Source organism: Zosterops lateralis, assembly GCF_965231275.1.
Source record: "Zosterops lateralis genome assembly, chromosome: 19".
Taxonomy (NCBI): Eukaryota; Metazoa; Chordata; class Aves; order Passeriformes; family Zosteropidae; genus Zosterops; species Zosterops lateralis.
The window spans coordinates 2,718,489-2,737,076 of record NC_139779.1 but is presented as its reverse complement, the minus strand read 5'-3'; the positions used below and the strand labels follow the sequence as shown (position 1 = coordinate 2,737,076).

General features: G+C 43.8%; 1 protein-coding gene and 1 long non-coding RNA gene across 2 annotated transcripts in view; both read left to right on the top strand.

The window, feature by feature from the left end:
• The first annotated feature begins 1,125 nt into the window (after positions 1–1,125).
• Positions 1,126–5,444, top strand: LOC310917125. Its single transcript, XR_014591398.1, has 4 exons — positions 1,126–1,276; positions 1,955–2,096; positions 2,959–3,160; positions 5,021–5,444. It is a non-coding gene; the product is annotated as an uncharacterized lncRNA (long non-coding RNA).
• Positions 5,445–11,307: 5,863 nt separating this feature from the next.
• The window catches only part of MED13 (mediator complex subunit 13), a 54,029-nt gene continuing 46,748 nt past the window's right edge, over positions 11,308–18,588 (top strand). Inside the window, exons 1-2 of the mRNA XM_083875127.1 lie at positions 11,308–12,525; positions 14,348–14,582. Of these exons, the coding sequence (XP_083731253.1) occupies positions 12,460–12,525; positions 14,348–14,582 (301 nt within the window). The 5' untranslated portion in view covers positions 11,308–12,459. The remainder of the gene's footprint in view (positions 12,526–14,347; positions 14,583–18,588) is intronic.

Genomic DNA, 18,588 nt, shown 5'->3' with positions numbered 1-18,588 from the left:
TAATTTATAAAGCTCTAGTTGTAACTACCTGAGGGCAAGTTAATAGATGAGACCATTTGATTCCTCTGACTTCCTGGCACAGCTGTTTAGAATATAAATCCTCACAACAGCTGGTTTCCAAATCCTTAATGTGCTGCATGAGGCAAAAAGTTTGTACAACCATGTTCAGGAGAGAAAAAAAATTCAACCAGAAACCAAAATTGTCCATGTGGTCTTGCAGGTAAATCCAAAAGCAGGAAAATAAAGTTGGAATGGAGTATTTGGGGGGAAGAGAGGAGAGATCTGATAGTCTTGTAAAGGCTCTGGTAATCCTACAAGGGAATCTGTGTTTTTTACCATCAGAATGAGGCACTGACAGTGTCAGAAGGGAGTTTATTTGCATTACTCAATAGTTTAGGAGGTGATAAATTGATTAAAAGGTGAAACCTTAAAACCACATCATCTGCTGAGACTCAAATAGCCTTTGTCTTTGAGAACACAGAATTGTTGGGCAGTTTCTGGTATTTTTCAGCACCATCCACAGCAATCTTGGCTCTCTGATCCAGCTCCCGAAAGGAGGAAAATATTAATTTTGAAGTGTATAAACAACAGGCATCTCAGCACAACCTGAGGTTGTCTCCTATCAACTATGTAATCTTTATATTCTAGATTAATAAACACTTCAGCCTTGGAGTTTATTAGTCCAAAATATATTTATTACCTCATAAATTCAAACCCCCTCCAGTTACCATCTAATTAAACTGCAGCGCTGTGCATGCTATCTTTGGGGATGTATTAATAATGGAATTATCTTGTGAAACAGTAATTACATACTTTGTGCATTCTTTGCCACACTCTTTCTTCAGTGTCTGTGTGATGAGTGGGGCACACAGTGCTCCATTGTTTGGAGCTCCTCCAAACTCTCTGTGTATCCAAAGATAAGCAGATTTTTTTTTTTTTTCCCTCTTAGTAGAAGAGGGAGAGAAGTTTGTGCATTTTTTGTACTCAGGAAGGACCAATACCACCAGACTAGGAACAATTATGAAACATGATTGTGCAAGTGATTTTAGCTCGTGCTTTCTCCTCACTCTTTGAGGAGATTACCCTCAGGAGTAAAACCTCCTTGCAGGATATGTTTTGTTCTTACTGCAGCTGCCAAAAGGTGAAGACAACCACTTTATCTGCAAGAGAATATTCATTTATGGGACTTCACTGGTGACATAGGTTTGAAAAAAAAAAGGAGAATAGGCTTAAAGCCTTCCTCAGGAGAGAGATTTACTCACAGTTTTCTCCAGTGGTAAGTGTACCTGCTGTATTCTAATTTATAAATGTATTGACTTTGTCTGTGCTTTTGCTTTATAAGGTTGTCTCCCATCTTCTACCCTGGATAATTTGTATTGACAGGAATCCTTTTGCTCATTTTTCCTCACTCACTGCAGAACTGGGTGTCTGAGTCCTGCCTGGAGTTCCCTTCCCTGCATGGAAAGAGGCACAGGAGGCAACACCTTTTGCACATAACTTCCCTGGAGTTTTGAAGTGCCTTATCTCTAGTTCAAGTACATCTGTTGAGCAACAGTGGGAGCGTGTGATTCTTGTTGACACAGGCTCTGCTCTACCTGACAGGAGGGGGGTTTATTCTCAATTCTACTTCCAGCAGTTTGTGGGTTTAGGATCCATGTGTTGTGTTCTCTTCCCTTTTATTTGTTCACTGCCATTGCTGGGGCTGTGCAGTGTCTGCAGGGAGAGGAAAGGCACTTCCCACCAGTTTCCTCCCTGGATCTTTCAGATCTTTCCAGCACAAGTTTTTTGCCTTCTCCCTGGTTTTCTGCTCCACAGGTTCTGAAGTCTGATGCCAAATACAAAATTGTGTAGTGGTCATTCACTTCCTACAAAGGGGTTTGGCTGAACTTCCAGCAGGAACTCCATCCCCACTCCTATATTGTGATTGCAACTTAAATTTACTTGCATTTTTCAGTCATTCAGGGGCCAAGTTTTCAAGTCCTCCAGATTTGGACTTATTTTGATTTCACTGCAAAACCCTGCAAGAATTCTGCCAACAGCAAGGCCAGTGTGTTTGAAAGCAGATGGCATTTCCAGTACCTAAAGCCTGGTCAGGTGTGAGTATCTCAGTAGTAACAGTGACTCAGACTTGTAGCTTTGATTTCCAATAAGACACTGTTTGCTTTATCCAGTAATTTTCATCTGCCAGCACTCACAGTGATTTAAATCAGACTGTTTTCATGGATGAGTGTTATTCTTTGGAAATAAAGAATGCCTGACAAGCTTCTGTAGTTTCATGAATAGACTTTTGTAAACCACAAAATGAAATGTAATTATTGTATGATACTTATTTTATAGAAGCCCAAATGGCTTTATCAGCCCAATGTCTAGGAATTCACCTTCTCAGACTGAACATCTTGTGCTCGTCTTAATAAAAATGGTGTCTGATACCACTTGGCCACAGTGTAGAATAGAACAGTTTCCACTGTAATGAATAGCAAACATCTGCAAAGAATAATTATATTTATGACATCTTGCTCAAACACACGTTATTACAGCTCAGGATTAATTTCTGGTTTGTCAAAACCTGCTGATCTCAAAACTTTTTGTTGTCTAATATTTCCTGTGGCTGCTGATGAAAAGATGGTCTGTGTGTCCCCAAAAAGGTTCCAGGTTGTGTCTTGCCTGTTCTGTCACTCTGTTTTTTTGTCCCTGGTGTTTGATTTGGAAACTTTCAAACTAGACACCTTTCTGATGTGTTTTTCTTGATGTAAATAAATTCACTGCAGAATAGTTGCAGAGCAAGAGATATTTGTTGCCAAGCAATTATATCAGATGAAACATACAGAAGGGTAATATTTAAGTCTGATTTTTTTTTCTACAGGCATGAATCTGAAGATGAATTCTAGGAATTTAGGGAAGGAAAGAGACAGAGCTTTTATTTCTTAATTTTTTCCCCTTGTCTTCTGTATTTTGCAGTGATTGCTTTGAGTCTGTAAGGTCATCATGGTTGAAGGCATGAAGATGAGGAGATCAAAGCCTTTGCCCACTTATGACAATTACTCTGGAGACAAACACAGCTCAGAAGACAAATGTTATGAGCTACCTGTGAGTTCTGGTTCACAAAACAGATGAGAATCCAGACATACTCCTGAACTTGGAAATGAAATTTATTCTCAAGGTAATGGTTGAGCTCATTATCTGCTGCTCTTTCTAAATATGAAGTAAAGGAGTGCAATGCCCATATATTCTGTCTATAACAGCTGACATGTTTTCTGCATTCCTGTGTTTGCCTAAGAAGTCATGGATAATCAATTTGATGTGCAAAATATACTGCATGGATGAATTCTGATACATATCACTTGCCATGGCTGTGCTGTTAGGAGAGGCAAAAAAAACTTCCAGGAAGGAAACAGCAAGGAAAAATCTGCCTGATGATAATTTTCTCATCAGTTTTTCTCCAAGGACATATCTGTAGGTGGATTCTTCAGACAGTGTTTGGGTTTTTTCCCCTCCCTGAGGGGCTGGTTCTGTATGTGTCAGTTATTTTCTCTTCCTGTATTAGAAGTCAAAACTACCTTATCACTTCAGGATAAATATATCTATATTTATATCTCTATATCTAGCTCCTCTAATCCTAACTAGGAAAAACTAACCTGAAACATTTCATTTTCAGCCTTTGTTATTATTTAAATACATATATATTAAATTATTTTAAAAATTCCCTACATGTGTTATTACAAATAACTTCCCATTGGATTGGGAGGCAGAATAGGCAGGAACCAGCAGCAGACAGATGTGATTATAAAAGATGTTCTGTTTGGTTTAATGAGACTTATGGTTTTAATAAACTTTTAGAATGTTTTTAACATGACCAAATTAATTAAGTTTAAAATCTGATTTTCTAGTTCTAACCCATATCAGATCACTTTTTGCCTTATTTATGAGGACAGCCTCCCCAGATTTTTCTTATTTTTAAAGAATTTCTCACAAAATAGAATATCTCTAGTTCCAGGAAAGAAAAAAAGAGAAATCTGTACAGATAAAGAGCATGAATGACAATCCTGATCATGTGGAAAAAATCAATCTGTGAGCTTAGACATAGTTCCCCATTAGTCCCCTCCTTTCTTGGGAAATCCATATTTTCACCAGAATATCCAGCAGCATTTACGTAGAACCCCTCAAAATTTGCTCATAACATTTCATGTCCTTTCTGGAAGGAAAAACAGCTGGATATTTTATGTGGTGATGTGACCAATCCACCTCTGTTGTTGTCATTTTAATTGCTGGGGCTGTATTTTTTTAAGTCCTCCACAGAAAGGTCTTTGTGGTGACAAGCGAACGGTTCACGCTTCGTAAGCAAACATAAAGAATGCTGCTGCTAATTGGAGAGGGAGTAATGCAGTTATGATTCCATCAACATTTAAGTTACATTGGGGAAAGGACAACGTTTTTTTTTTGTTGTTGTGGTTCTGTTGCCACATGAGGTTTTTCTCGGGGTGGATTTGGTAGGGAAGGTTTTAGGGCAGAATAGATTGATCTTGGAATTACAGGGATGGGAGAGGTGGAAGTGAAATTGTTCTAAGCTACATCTACAGTATAGAAATCAGCATTTTGTTGCTCTTTCTTTGAAATTAGAGTTATTAATTGCTGCCTTGTGAAAGAGTTTGTCTGTGGAAATGGAAAGGGTGGACAGCCTCAAAAACCTCTCTTTCCCCTGCCCTGAAGAACTGCAGCCAGAGTGTTTCACATGGGGGAGGACTCCTCAAAAATCACCAGTTTCCCAAAGGAAGGAAGTTCTTATTCAGTAATTTAAGTCTTTTGGATGTTTTCCCCTTGATATTCTCTGCCTGTTGATCCTACAGACCTCCCAGTTTCTAAAAGTCTGCTGGACCTTGTGTTAAACCTTGGCTTTTTTCCTGAATTACATTTCCATGGAATACTTGGCTATGGATTAACAGTTGTACAATTATGTACCAAAAGTTCTTTCCCCTTAATGCTGATTTAATTATTTTTTTTACACTCACACCTCTCTTCTCAGGTGGAGCCTCATCTCCAGTAGCCTTGGGAGGGCCAAAGGTGTTTCCTTTTCCAGTTGACTGCCTGGATTCTAGAAGATACCATTTTTTAGCATCTAAACAAGGAAATCACAGCTATTTCCATGGGAAGAATCACAGAGATGACAGGGCTTCCCCCCAAAACACTGCCTGTGTAATTGCTGAAGACATTCCAAGCCAGTCTAACGAAGTGCTGTCTGCCAGTCATTATGTTCTCCTTGGAGGACCATCTGTTGCACTTCAAATATGTAAAGGTCTCTATCATTTATTGCTCCAAACAAATCCAGGCCTTTGTCTGACATGCTGGAGCTCCTGAATGGATTCTAAAGGTGTTTTCAGTCACAAAGGGCAGGGTATTCCCTTTGGTTGTATTTCCTCAGCTCAAATTTCAGAGCACAAATACACTGATTAAACCAATACCTGAATATTTCCAATTTATTTAGAAATTAATTGTGAACAGCAACAACTGAAAATACCTGAATTACGTTTTCTTTTCATTCAGCTAGGAGGACTGATTGGAAAATTTAGAAGATTTTTGCTTCTGGTGAACAAATCTTCCCATTGTAGTGATATCCAGATTTGATATGTGCTGAGATTGGAATGAAAATTACCTTATTTTAACTAAATGCTTTAATTTGCTTATTTGTGTCTGAAACTAGTGATTCAAAGGAATAGTAAAAAATAGAGTCAGCAGCTTAAAATGCTCAAACCTTCCTTAGCACGTGTCCTTTACAAAGATGTAATACTTGGTTGTACAGTCATTATTTATAGGTTAATTAGGATCCTTAAAATGAGCAAGATCAGGCATTAAAATATGCTGGGTTTTGTTTTTCCTGCTGCAGATTTTGAAGAGCTGTACAGTCAGATTGGAGAACAGGAGCCTCGTATTTTCACAGCGGAAAAGTTCTGCTCAGAGATTTCCAGCCAGAGAAATCCATAACAATTTCTGTCTGATTAGGGAGTGGTCCTATCTTTTTCCCTTTCTCCTCTTTCCCTTCTCCTTCCTGCACAGCAGCTAATGTTCTGGTCAGAAGTAATAATATGTTAGATCTTGAATGTCAGTAGCCCCAGAGATTCTGACAAGACTATTCATGTGCATTCATACGTCTTAACCAAAGCTGACACTAAAGAGAGCAAGAATTCTCATATTCCTCTTTTTATTGCCGTGCATTAAACTCAAATCTTCTCTTGGAGACCTCTGCTAGGAATGACACATTCCCCATTTGAAAAAGGCATTTTAGCAAGGTCTAAACAAAGCAGTTGGACATCAATCTGGCACAGGGCAGAGGCTCCTGTGAGAGCTCACAGTGCAAAGCTGAACTCTGCTTTACACCTTGCAAATGTTGTGAGCTAAATACTAATGGGAAATAACAACCATTCCTCCTAATCTTTCTAAATTGCAATTAAAAAAAATAAGTGATTTATTTTTTTTTTTAACTATAGGACATCTTTTCATAGGGATATTTGGATTCTGGAAACTCAAGGTTGTTTTTTGAGAAACACACTGAGTGAATATTCTGCTTTACCTTTTACCGTGAACACATTTTACACACTTGTAGGATGGTGCTCAGCACATGTTTGGGTGATTTTGCAGGGATCTGATTAAGCTGCTAAAGCCAGGTAGGTAATTTTGCCAGCAATGATATTTTTAATCTTCTTTTTTAAAATGGTTTGGTAGTAGTGACTAAGGCAGACTAGGTGGCTCTGGGCAGCTCGCCATTTTTAGGTAGTTTAATTTGTTAAAAATTATCCTTCTTCCCACCCAAATCCCCTTGAAACCATTTGGAGAAGAGAACTGTTGAACAGTTGCCAGTAATAAGTCCTGCTGAGACCTCTGTATCCTCCTGACAGAAATGTTGGTGCCAACTGGAGACTGACTGGCACGAGTTTGAACTCTACACTACTTGATATATTTACTTCACATGCACCAATTACAATAATTACCACCTCTGTAGCTGAAGTTTAAGCACTCAGTCTGCACTCCATACCTCAGGTGGTTGGCAGTATGTTCAATCCTATAATCTCAATTTTCCTGGAATAATTAAGGGGAAAATAAATACTTCCAAAAAATTAGGAGAGAGTCTGAATGGAAATCAGAGGCTGAATAATAGAGTTGTTTGTCATGTTGCTATTGTTAGGCTTCATTTATTTCTATTTAATCTTTATTTCTAAAAGGCAGCATCTTCTTTTGCCTGCAGAGATTCACCAGGAGATGCTGTAGTCCATTGACTTTTATATTCAGCAGTGGAGTATCTCTTGATGTCAATGAAAAAGCAACACAAAGTCCTACTTTATTTAGATGTTTTAAAAATATAATTTTTTTCTTTCAAAATAAATGCTTTTGACTAGAAGGGGGAAATCACCCATCCCTTACTCTTTTTGGGTGGATGTTTCCATGGTGAGATTGTAGGGATTTAATACCAGGACTGGCTTTAACTGCCCAGCTCCTGACAATTCCACTGGTTTAAATCTGATGCAATGGGGACAATCTCTCCCCCACCCCTGTTGGCTTTCCAAGAGACTGGTTAATTTTTAAATTGGATCAGCAACATTTTTTTTTTTAATGGTAAAGTTTCTATTACACAAAGATAAACCTTAGACTGAGCACAAACTGACTTGCCTGTAGCTTTCCTAATATGATTGCACTGCGTAGAGCAGACACTAAAATTTATATTAAAATTTCTTCATGCAGGTTCCCTCTAGGGAGAGGAAGAGGGAAGGAAAAAGCTTCATGTGACAGATGCTAATTATGCAGCTTAATGCACTTCTGGAAGTTGCAGAGATGAGAACTCTATAAGAACCTATCTACAAAACAAAGCACATTTTCAACAGTGTTTTTTCCTCTGTTCTGTTTTAATCTGCCTCCTCTCTGTTTTCCAGGAGGTTTTATTTCCCAAAGAGTACAAAGGGCAGGCAGTGTCTCAGGTGCAGAATTCACCAGACATGGATGTGGTTGTTCTCCATTGTGTCTTACTGTTCTGTAAGGTGCTGTACACGGAATTGGGAAAGCTTTGAGGTTCTGAGTCAGGAGGAGTTTAAGATTCCCTCGTTGGTGTGTTAGTTTTCTTTCCTCTTTTGTGGATATTTTATCAGTTCCTTATCCTGTGTTTAAGTTTAGTGGACAAATGATGCTCTGCACTTGTGATGGGATCCTATAGAAGGATTTATTTTGATGAATGTGTCAGGATCCCAAAATGCATCATATAGAGAAGTGGGTTGAGATACAATGAACTGAGTTCCTCAAAACTGGGAGGTGCATCCACACCAAACCCAATGTTAGACACTAATTCCCTCTTCCAGACACTGAGCTGTGCTCTTTGAGGAAAAAGAAATGGGAAAATTTTGGTGTTATCCTGAAATCAATTCAGACTTGCAAGAACCATCGCCTTGGATATCCAAATCTACCAAACCCCTTTTTACCAAATGATTGTTTTTCCTCTTAGTGATAAATCCATACCAGCTCTTGTGGAGGTAATGTCGAATACTGTTTTCCCTGGTTTCCTTCCCATCCTTGGATTTCTCCATGGGGAGGAGTGACTGGAGAACCTCTCCAGCAAGGACATCACTGGGACTTCCGAGAGGCTCGGGCTGGCCCCGGGCACCCAGGAATGCTCCTGACAGCCCTCGGCTGCAGCCAGCCCAGGGAAAACCATCTGTTCCCCTTGGAAAGGGGTTTGCTTCCCCCCCGGAGCCCTCCCCCCGCATCCCGGCTCCGGCCCCAGCTGCCGTGTTTCGACGAGCACTGAGGGAATGAATCTCCTGCGTTTAAAAATACTCTGCTTCTATTTAGATGAAAAGAAGAATCTTGCTTGCCTACACTGGCATACAAAAATAGGCTCGGTGTGAGTAAATCTTCAAAGTTTCTCTCGGTGAATATATATCTAGCCTCACTCCTTTTTTTTTTTTTTTTTTTTAAACTTATCATATAAGTTTATTTATAGAGTGTCCTTCTTTCCTCCTACTCTATCAAGACATTTGCAGAAGGTTGTTGCTCGTCTTGTTCAGAAGTCCTGAAATAATTTGCAGGGCCTTTGAAACATCATCGTGTTGCATAGTTGTGATCAACGTGCTGCTGTTGCATGAACATATCATATTTTAATGTGAATGTCAGGTTAGCTGAGACATTCAGGGCTTTCTTTTCCTTTAGGTGCTTTACACTGGTTTGTGTTTTCACTTGAAGACTGCAGTAAAAATTCTGCATATAGTAACTTGAAATTTTCCATTCTACATGCAAGGCATTGCCTAGAAAATTAATGTGTAATATGAGAGGATTAGTAAGATGCATACACTTTCCAAACATCTCTTAAAAATAGCTTTCACTGTCACTGTAGCATCTAAATTCTGAATAATCTCACAGTCCTTCTGCAAATCCATGCACGTAGTAACAGAGAAGCCACCTACTTCATCCTCTTGAACTGCACAATATGGATCTGGGCATGGAAAAAACTGGGTTTTGGAGTAGGGCTTTGCTTTGGCAGAAAGGCTGTCTGTGAGACTAGTGAGAGCATTAACGCTTGCATTAAATATTAAAGTCAGCTTTCACAATACTTGCCTATCTTTTCAAAAAAAGGCTCTGAGATCCTGAGTTTGGAATTTGCTCCGCGGTGCAAAGCGCCGGCGCAGGTATTGGGGAATCCTCTGCCAAGAGGTGGAAGCTGTGGAAGGGGAGCCAAGGCGAGTGTTCCCTGTGCTGGGGGACACTCTGTGCCTGGACTTTGGCCCAGGCTGACCAGAAGTGCCCTGGAGTGGCCACAGATTCTCAGGATATCCACAAGGACCACTGAGTCCAACCCTTATGGCCCATACAGGGATCGGCCTGGGAATGGACTGAATTCATGGTCCATGAATGGACACGGAGCCCCTGCAGGGATAAGGGAAGGGTGAGCCCGTGTGTAAATATCTAATTTGGGGTACCAAAAGATGCACCAGGCTCTGCTCCTTGCTGCCAACCACCAGGACATAGTGCAAGGGGCAAGAACTGATGCCTAGGAAGTTCCACCTGGACGTGAGGAAGGACTTCTCCAAGGAGCACTGGAGCAGATTACCTAGTGAGCTTGCAAAGCCTCCCTCATGTCACTATCCCAGACACGATCCTGTGCTCCGGGCTGATCCCACCACTGTTCTCCCACCCTGACCCATCCCACCATCCCGGTAACCTCGGGCCCATCCAGCGGCGGCGGGACTCGAACCCGTGTGCCCGACTCCACCGCGGGGGCTCAGCCGCTAGATGGCGCCGCCCCAACGAGCAAGGCGGGGACTCCGCAGCGCCCCGGACTCCCCTGGCGGCCGCGCGCCGCCACCGCACCCGCCTTCCCCCAGCGGCGCCGGCGGCCATGGCGGTGCGCGCCCACGTGACGGCGCGGCGGCCAATGGGAGCGCGGCAGGGGGGCCCCGACCGCCGTCCCTGTGGCCGCCATTAAAGAAAAAGGGTCTCGGAATTACCCGGGAGCCGGATCCGCTCCCGCTCCGGCCATGGGGGACCCGCGCTGAGGCTCCCGCCGCCACAGGATGCCGCGGCCGGGCAGCCGACGACAGAGGCACCGCTGAGGGGAGGCGACGCGCCGGCGGGGGCTTGGCGGCACCGACTCCGCCAGCGGCGGCGGCAGCAGCGGCAGCGGCGGCCGCGTCCCTGTGTGTCGGCGGCGCCGGGAATTGCGGGGCTCCGACCCCTTCGGGCTGAGCAGAGCCCGGGGCTCGGCCGCCGCCTCCCCGCCCTTGCCCAGGAGCCTTCGGGGAGAGGGAGAGGGGCCCCTCCGCCCACCGCCCCCGCGGGGACCCGCACCTGAGGAGAGCGAGGGTGTCGGGGCCTCCCCCAGGACACACCGCTCCGGCCGAAGACCATCGTTTTTTTTTTTTAATATTCCTCTCCCCCCCGCCCCTCTCCTCCCCCCCGCGACTTTTTTTTTTTTTTTTTTCCTCTCTGTTTTGTCGGGGATTTTTAATTTTTTTTATTTTTCCTCCCCCCTTTATTTTTAAAGGAGCCGCCCCCCCGTGCCCGGCTCTGGCGGGGGTCGCGTCTCCCCCTCCCCGCGGTGGCTCCGGCCTCCCCTGAAGAGACTTTACGAGGTTCCCCCGAGGACACCTGGGGGGGACCGGCCTCCCCGAAGACACTCAGCGATTTTACCTCCTCCTCCTCCCCCGAAAAAGGCTTTGGGGGGGATCGGCCTCCAGGAGACTCCTCCATCCTTCCCCCGAAGAGACTTCGAGGGTCACCCGCAATTTCCTCCTTCCACCCCTTCTTCTCTCTCCCCCTCCTCCCTCCTTTTTTCCCTACGGAAGGATTTTTTTTTTTTTTTTTTTTTTTTTTTTTAACCCGACGGAGGATATTTTGGTTTCGCCCTCGCTGCGAAGAGTATTTCGTTTTGGGGAGGGGGTTTTCCACAGGGGAATTTAATCCCCCGCTGGGCTGCCGAGGAGACTTTTGCGGCCTTTCTCTCTCTCAAGGAATACCTTCCCCCCCTCCCCTGCCCCCGCAGATGTGTTTTTTTTTTTGGGGGTACACCCCAGGAAAATTTTTTTCTTGCTCTGCCTTTACGAATTCTTCAGACCGGCCTTGCTTCTGGCCCCTGAAGTTTGTTTTTAATGAATTTAAATTTTAATTTATTTGGAATATTTTTGGAGCAGGGGAGAAGAATCTGACCCCCCCCACACCCTGTTGCCCTCGGACTCCGAAGAGACGAGCCTGGATTTTTCTCTCTCCCACGGCCAATCCTTCCCAGTCATTCCACAATTTGCCCCTTTCTCATCTGATGACTAAAGGAACAGGAGGAAGAGGAGGGGGGGTTCTGGATTAATTGCCCCCGCTGGATTATTTATTTTTTCCTGCTTCTCTTGCTTGGCATCTGAGAAGAGAGGAAGGAGGGATGTCAACTGATTTTTACCCCTAGCCCCCTGGATTAATTGCCCCATTTTTATTCTCTTGTTGGATCAATTACCCCTTCACCTTACCTCCTCTCCCTCCCCTCCTTATGCGAACGAGAAGACAAGAGGAACGGGGAGGATTTTGATCTTAATCTCCCGTCGTTGGATTACTTACCACCTCCCTCTTTCTGTTCTCCCCTTCCACGGCGGCTTTACACCCCCGATTGAGCTCCAGAAGACGAGAAAACGTTCTGAGTTCCTCTTTAAATTTTTTTTTTTTAATTTTTTTTTTAAAATATATATTTTTACCCCCTCCCTCTCCCATACCTCTCTGTCTCTCCTCGCGGGTTATTCCCCCCTTTTACCACTATTGCGTGTGCGTGTGTCTGTAAATCCCTTATTTAATTGTATTATTATTTGTGCGTGTGCAGAGCCCCCCTCCCCCTTTCCCTCTTCGCTGTCTGTCTCTCCCTCTCTCTCCCTCTCCCTCTCTCTCTCTGTCTGTCTCTTTCTTTCTTGTCGGAGGCTGTGGGATAATGGCGTGTGGGTTGTGGCTGTGAGGATGAGTTCCTGCTTCGTGCCGAACGGGGCCAGCCTGGAGGATTGCCATTCCAACCTCTTCTGCCTGGTGAGTGTCGGCCCCCGGCTCGCACCCGCCCGGGGCCACCGAGGGAAGGGCCGGGAGCTCCGGGGGAGGGGGAAGGGGCAGTGTGGAAGCAAAGCAGCCATTTTTAGCAGAGCTTCTGCTGGATGAGCCCTCGGAGTAGGCCCTGCCTGGAGCAGCCAACTCTCCCATGCCCCTCTGGTTCCCCCTCCATCGCTGTCTGTCTCGCCTCGCCCCTCCCTCCCGCTTTCTTCCTGGATAGTAGATAGCCCTCCCCGCAAGTCGCCTTTTTCCTTCCCTTTCCGTGCCTTACAACTTTTCCTCTTTTCTCCCCCCTCTCTCATCTCTGCCCTCTGAGCGTGGTGTTTTCTCGCTGCTGCTGCTGCTGCTCCCGGCCCCACATCTCGGGGAACTTTGTGTTTTCCCTCCCCACTCGTGGCTTCCTCCCTTCTTCCTCCCTTTCCCTGCTTTTTATTCTTTTGGTGATGCCCTCCCTGTCTCGTGTTTTGATGTGCACCATTTTGTAGTATTTATTTTAATTATTATTTTTAACCCAAGTATCAAATCGTTCACGTTGTTGAATTTTGGTAGCTCCCAAAAGTAAATTCGATATAACTGGATCGTGATGCTTTTTTTTTTTTTTTTTGGTGTTTGTGCTGAGCTGTTTCATCAGCTTTTAATGCAAATGAGCTGATCTTAGCTGCCTGCCTGATATTTATGATTCTAGAGATTGTTACAACAATCCTGTGCCAAGCTGTGGCACTCGTATTTTTGGATGGAGGGGAATCTGGGCAGCCTGACTGTGTCTGCAGCCTGCGCCAGGCCTGCAGCTCCAGATTAATAGTGCAATTTTCAATCTGAAAGTCTTTCTAAAGTAGCAACTGTTGCAGACAAGCCTTTCATCTAAATTGCTCTCCTGCTGAAGGTGGGGAGGCTGCCATGTTAGGTTTAAATGTTGCAGTAATCTTTTGTGTGTTGTCATATTGGGAAGACAAAAAAAAAAATAGTAACTTCTTAGCAAATGCCAGCGTGCCTTGCTCTGCCTCCCCAAAGAGAACCCGAGGCAATGCCTCCCCTACCTGCCTTAAGGTGCCTGTGCTCGAGTGCTAAAACTTGATTTTGTACTGTAGATAATCCAGGAATTGCCTGCTCCCCATTACACGGAGTAGTAACTCTTTCCCTGTGTAAAGCCAAATTTAATTTTTTGCCTGTGAAGGGGTTTAGTGGATCATTATCAACGTTGTTGTAGGTCTAACGTAGAATGGAATGATAAAACGAGGATTTAAATTCTTGAAATGTGGTGTGAGGAATGAAAAGTATGATAGTTCTTGGTAAAGTCAGTGAACACGAGAGACTTCCTGGGGGAGAGACAGAGAATTTTTTTACAATGGAGAAACTTGTGAAATTTTCCCAAGTGGTAGATGGCTGGAAGAAAGTGTGATTTACTGTATCACCTATTTCCATGCAGTAATCTTGGATGGAAAAGGCAGTGTATGCATAAGCAGAAAGAAAGATGTTCTTTACTAAGGCAGTTGCACTCTGTGAATAATAACAACATCATCACTCACTCGCCTTTCACTCTTTTACTTTACATCAAGTCTGACTTTTTTCTATGTGTCACCTTAAAGCTGCAGTGAAAACTTGCTTTTCTGCAAAGATCTTAAATGATGAAGATCTTATTGATGAAGTATTTAAACCAGGGGTGCCTGATTTTTTCCTGAAGCACACAAACCCCACCAAACATTCTTCCCTTAAACTCCGTGCACTCCATCCTCCCTCCATCACCTCATAGCAGGACGTGTTTGCTGGAGTTACCTATGACCTGACTGTGTTTTCTGTCCCCCAGGCTGATCTCACTGGGATTAAATGGAAGCGTTACGTGTGGCAGGGCCCAACATCTGCCCCCATCCTGTTCCCGGTGACGGAGGAGGATCCCATCCTGAGCAGCTTCAGCCGCTGCCTCAAGGCCGACGTGCTCAGCGTGTGGCGCCGCGACCAGCGCCCGGGCCGCAGGGAGCTCTGGATATTCTGGTGGGGGGATGACCCCAACTTTGCTGACCTGATCCATCATGATCTCTCAGGTAGGAGCTCGGTCACACCTCCCTTTGGTCACTGAAAGGATCTTGGGACTCCTGGGCTGGATTCTGACATCTGTACCACGTGGAGCGTTGTCTCTACTGTTGTCTTACTGCTCACCAAACTATTACAGCAATGTGTTCAGCTCACCTTGGTCTTTCAAGGATTTGGGTTTTCAAGGAACAAGGGTTTTGCTCCCCATTTGTTCCCTTGGGAAAAAAAAAACCAAAATAGAAAACACAAGCCTATGAGATTTGGCAGCTTCCTCAGGAGAAAGCTGTGCTGAAAGCTGTGCCTGTGATTCACGAGCGATGTCTTAAACATGTTTTGATAAGATCCCTTTTGTTGGGCAATTAGAGTTTTCGAATTCAAATAGTAAAGCTCGTTTTATTATGTCATAAGGAAGGGTAGAGATCTGGGCAGCTCCTGAGCTGTTTGGAGTTGTCTTGGTTGGAATTCACACCATCAGTGAGAAGCCCTCAGAAGGAGGCACCTTTTCCATGCAAAAATCTGTAAACCTTCAGTTTTCATGATTCCTCTCCTCCCTTTTTTCTCCAATGCTCTGGGGGAGCAAACCCAGACTCTGGGTTTTCAAACCCAGCCTTTTGAAAGACTGACAGTATTTGTATTTCTCAATAATGCTGTACTTCAAATTTGGCACCTTCCTTTGGAAATATTTGCTTGTTGAGTTCAATTCCCCACGTAGATGGTTTCCAGCTGCTTATCAGCAAGGTGACGAAGTTAGATATTGAAATTGGGTGAGTCTAAAGGTGAGACTAAACTAATTCGAGAGGGAGGGGGAAAAAAATCCCAACAAACACATCACTCTAATTTCCTTTCAAATAATGTACAGTATTCAGGTTACTGAAGTGTAAAATGAGACCAAGGTTTGGTGACCTGGTAACCAGAAATTGTTAATGCTGCCTCTGTGTGTGAGTGTGTGTGTGGATAAGCTGGAGAACAAACAGGAGTTTAAAGTGCCACTGAGGAAGTTGACTTGAAACAATTTAATAATGTGTGGAATTTTCATACAAAAATACAGTGATCTGAAAAACAATTGACGCACTGAAATGATGTTTATTTCTTTGAATAGTTGACTTCAAAGATTGGGCTGTTGCTCCTATTCCTGTCTGTCCTGGAACTACAAACTTTGCATTTTAAATGGCACTCACACTAGAGTTTGCTTGATATTTTAGTGCATTTAAGATTTCCTTATTATGACCTATAAATAACCTCAGTTTTGACCTGCAGGGAACATCCTTTGTGTGGCTGAGATGTGACTTAGACCCTGTGCTGGGTGTTTTTGGCCTGGGCCTGCCCTGAGCCAAGACCAACACTGGTGTAGAAGGACCTGTGTGAATTCTCTGTGCTCCTGGCTGTGGGATTAAATCCAGACAAATTCATTTTGAATGAGAAATCCAATGAAATTTAAGCCATTTGGAAAGCGCAATTTTGTGCCGCCTAACCACTAAAATTATTTGTTTGAGCAGCTTTCTTTGCCACCTCTTGAATCTGTCTGCTGGTGATTTATCGGAGAGGGACATTTGAAAACAGCAGCAGTGGTTTGTAGCTGGAGTTTCAGATCAGCACCTTGTTTGTGCTTGTCCAGAATTACCCTTTTGCACAGGTAGATAAGCAGGTATCATCCCAGGGACTTACCAACTCTTAACCTCTCTTAGGGTATAAGGGAGAGATAGTGGAGGATTAAAGTCTCCCAGGCATGTCTTTGGGTATTTTCTTTGTTCAGGTCACCTGTGGGTGCCTGTGCTTCCCCAGAGCTGTTGCACACGTGTTCTGTGTGATGCTGGCACTGCTCAGCCTGTCACCTGTGTCTGTCTGTGGGTGTGTCTGACACTTTGGGCTCTGTGCTTTTGTCCTCTTGGAATGAAAAAGAGAATCTGTGAGTGTGTGTGTGAGGCTCTTGTGCCCAGGAGTTGGTACAGATCCTCCTCAGCTGGATTGCAGAGGGGTGCCCACACCTGCACTTCTTTCTCTTTGCTGTTACACAAAATCTTAACGTGGATCTCATAGGAGAGAGAATTATGGCTGAACCCAAACAATGTTATCTGACCTTTGTCGTAGCCTAATGGATTTTTTCATCGGTGGACAATTTCTCCTGGTAATTCACAGTGCCTTGTTCTCCCGATGACTGCTTGTTACATTTTCAATGGGAATGATAAATGACTTCTTAGCACGGGCTTGTTACCTGCAAAATTGATTGGAAATTGTTTGCTGCTGGAGGTTGAGGTGCTGCCTCATTTAGAAGTTTGATGCTGGAGAGGTGAAGGATTGTCCTGGAGGATGGAGAGAGGGAGGAATCTGGGAGCAGTTTGTCCCTTGGGTGCCTTTGGACAGACTTCTCCTGGGGAAGTGGCCCTTGAGAGAGCCCTGCTCAGAAATCTGCCAGAGCCACGTTAATAACTCCTGATTCTGGCTCCCTTTGGTCTGAAACTCTGCCTGTTAAGGAGAGCTTGGTATCTTGACAGTTCCTGACTCTTTTGGTGATGTGTAGTTTCAGACAACAATGAGTGTTCAGTGACTGGAACACATCTTGGTTATCAGCCCTGGGGGATTTGAAATATGTCAGCCTTGCAGAACCCTTTTGTCCCCTTCCCAAGATCCCTTCAGCAGGGGCTGTGCAGCGTGGGGAATGTACATCTATGCAGATCAGATGGGAGAAATAAATGCCATCTCTGTGTTCAGCTGGACGTTCTAGAAGTTCACTCTCTGCCCCGGAGTCACGTTTGGATCCTGCTCGTGGCTGTGTTGGAGTTCTCATTCCAAGCCTTGGATAAGTGTCTTGTTGATGGTCAGGGATTGTTGTTGCCTGGAGGCATGTCAAAAGGAGACTTGTTCAGAGATGCTGATTGATCAGGAATATTGACTTCACTCAATCATTTTTTTTTTTTTTTTCTTCCCTTCCCTAGGAACCTACTTACTGTACACACAGCCAGAAAAACCAGAGGTCTATTTCTAACCCAACGTAGCTAGAGGCAGACAGAAGTTAGTGAAATGTTATTTTAGCCTCTAACAACCTCAAAGGTTATGTTTTTGTTCTGACAGTGAGGCTTGATTATAGTAATTCTTGCAACTCAAACCCTAAAGTAGGACATCTCTTCCAATTTCAGCAGGCAGTGGTCTCTCACAGCTCTGATCAGCAGTTATTTTATTAGAAAGATTCTTTCTTATTTTCATGTGGCTCCTTCTACACTTGGATTATATTTTTTTAAATTGGCAGTAGATGATTTTGAACCTGAGAAGAGTCGGGTATGAATTATGTACAAGACACAGTCCCAAGGAAATGGTTACAATTTGATTAATGCTGGGATAGGGGAATGCTGCTATATGGCTTTGACCTTCAAATTGCATCTTTCAAATGGTGAGCTGCAAAGATGCATCTTTTTCATTCTGGTGTCTATTAAATTTGGTTAATTTACTTTAAAAATTAAAGAGTTGTCCGTCATATATCAAGATAATCAGTTTTTGTTTGCTGAACAATCTTGCTCATGCTTCTGTGAGGGGGAAATGTATAAAAATGATGCTGGTTGGAGGAGAGCAGGGAAGAATCCTGATGCTTGTCTGTGTGGTAAAAACAGTCATGGCAACACAGACTAATATATGTTGTGTAGTTGTTGATGCATGTGCATTATAGATCAAATCCCTGTCCCCAAAATTCAAAATTCAGATTGTGCTGGTGTCAGCACCGAGTGTCTCATTACTCCAGGACAATGGAAACCAGAGGATGAGCCAGTTATCATTCCAAACCCTGCCAGTTGCAAGGAGTTGGCAAAGGCAGCTTGGAAAAGAGTTCAGCCAGTGATGCTTCTTTAAAATAACAATTGCTCCTTAAGATCATTTAACTTCTACAAAAAAAACCACCCAAAATCCCCTCCCCTAAAAAAAAAAAAAAAAAAAAAAGGGGAAAGGATGCTTTTTACAACATTTTGCACCTGATGTGAGCACGGTGAGCTGCAGCCCCTTGTCTGGGCAGGATCTGTGTGTTCTGTGTCA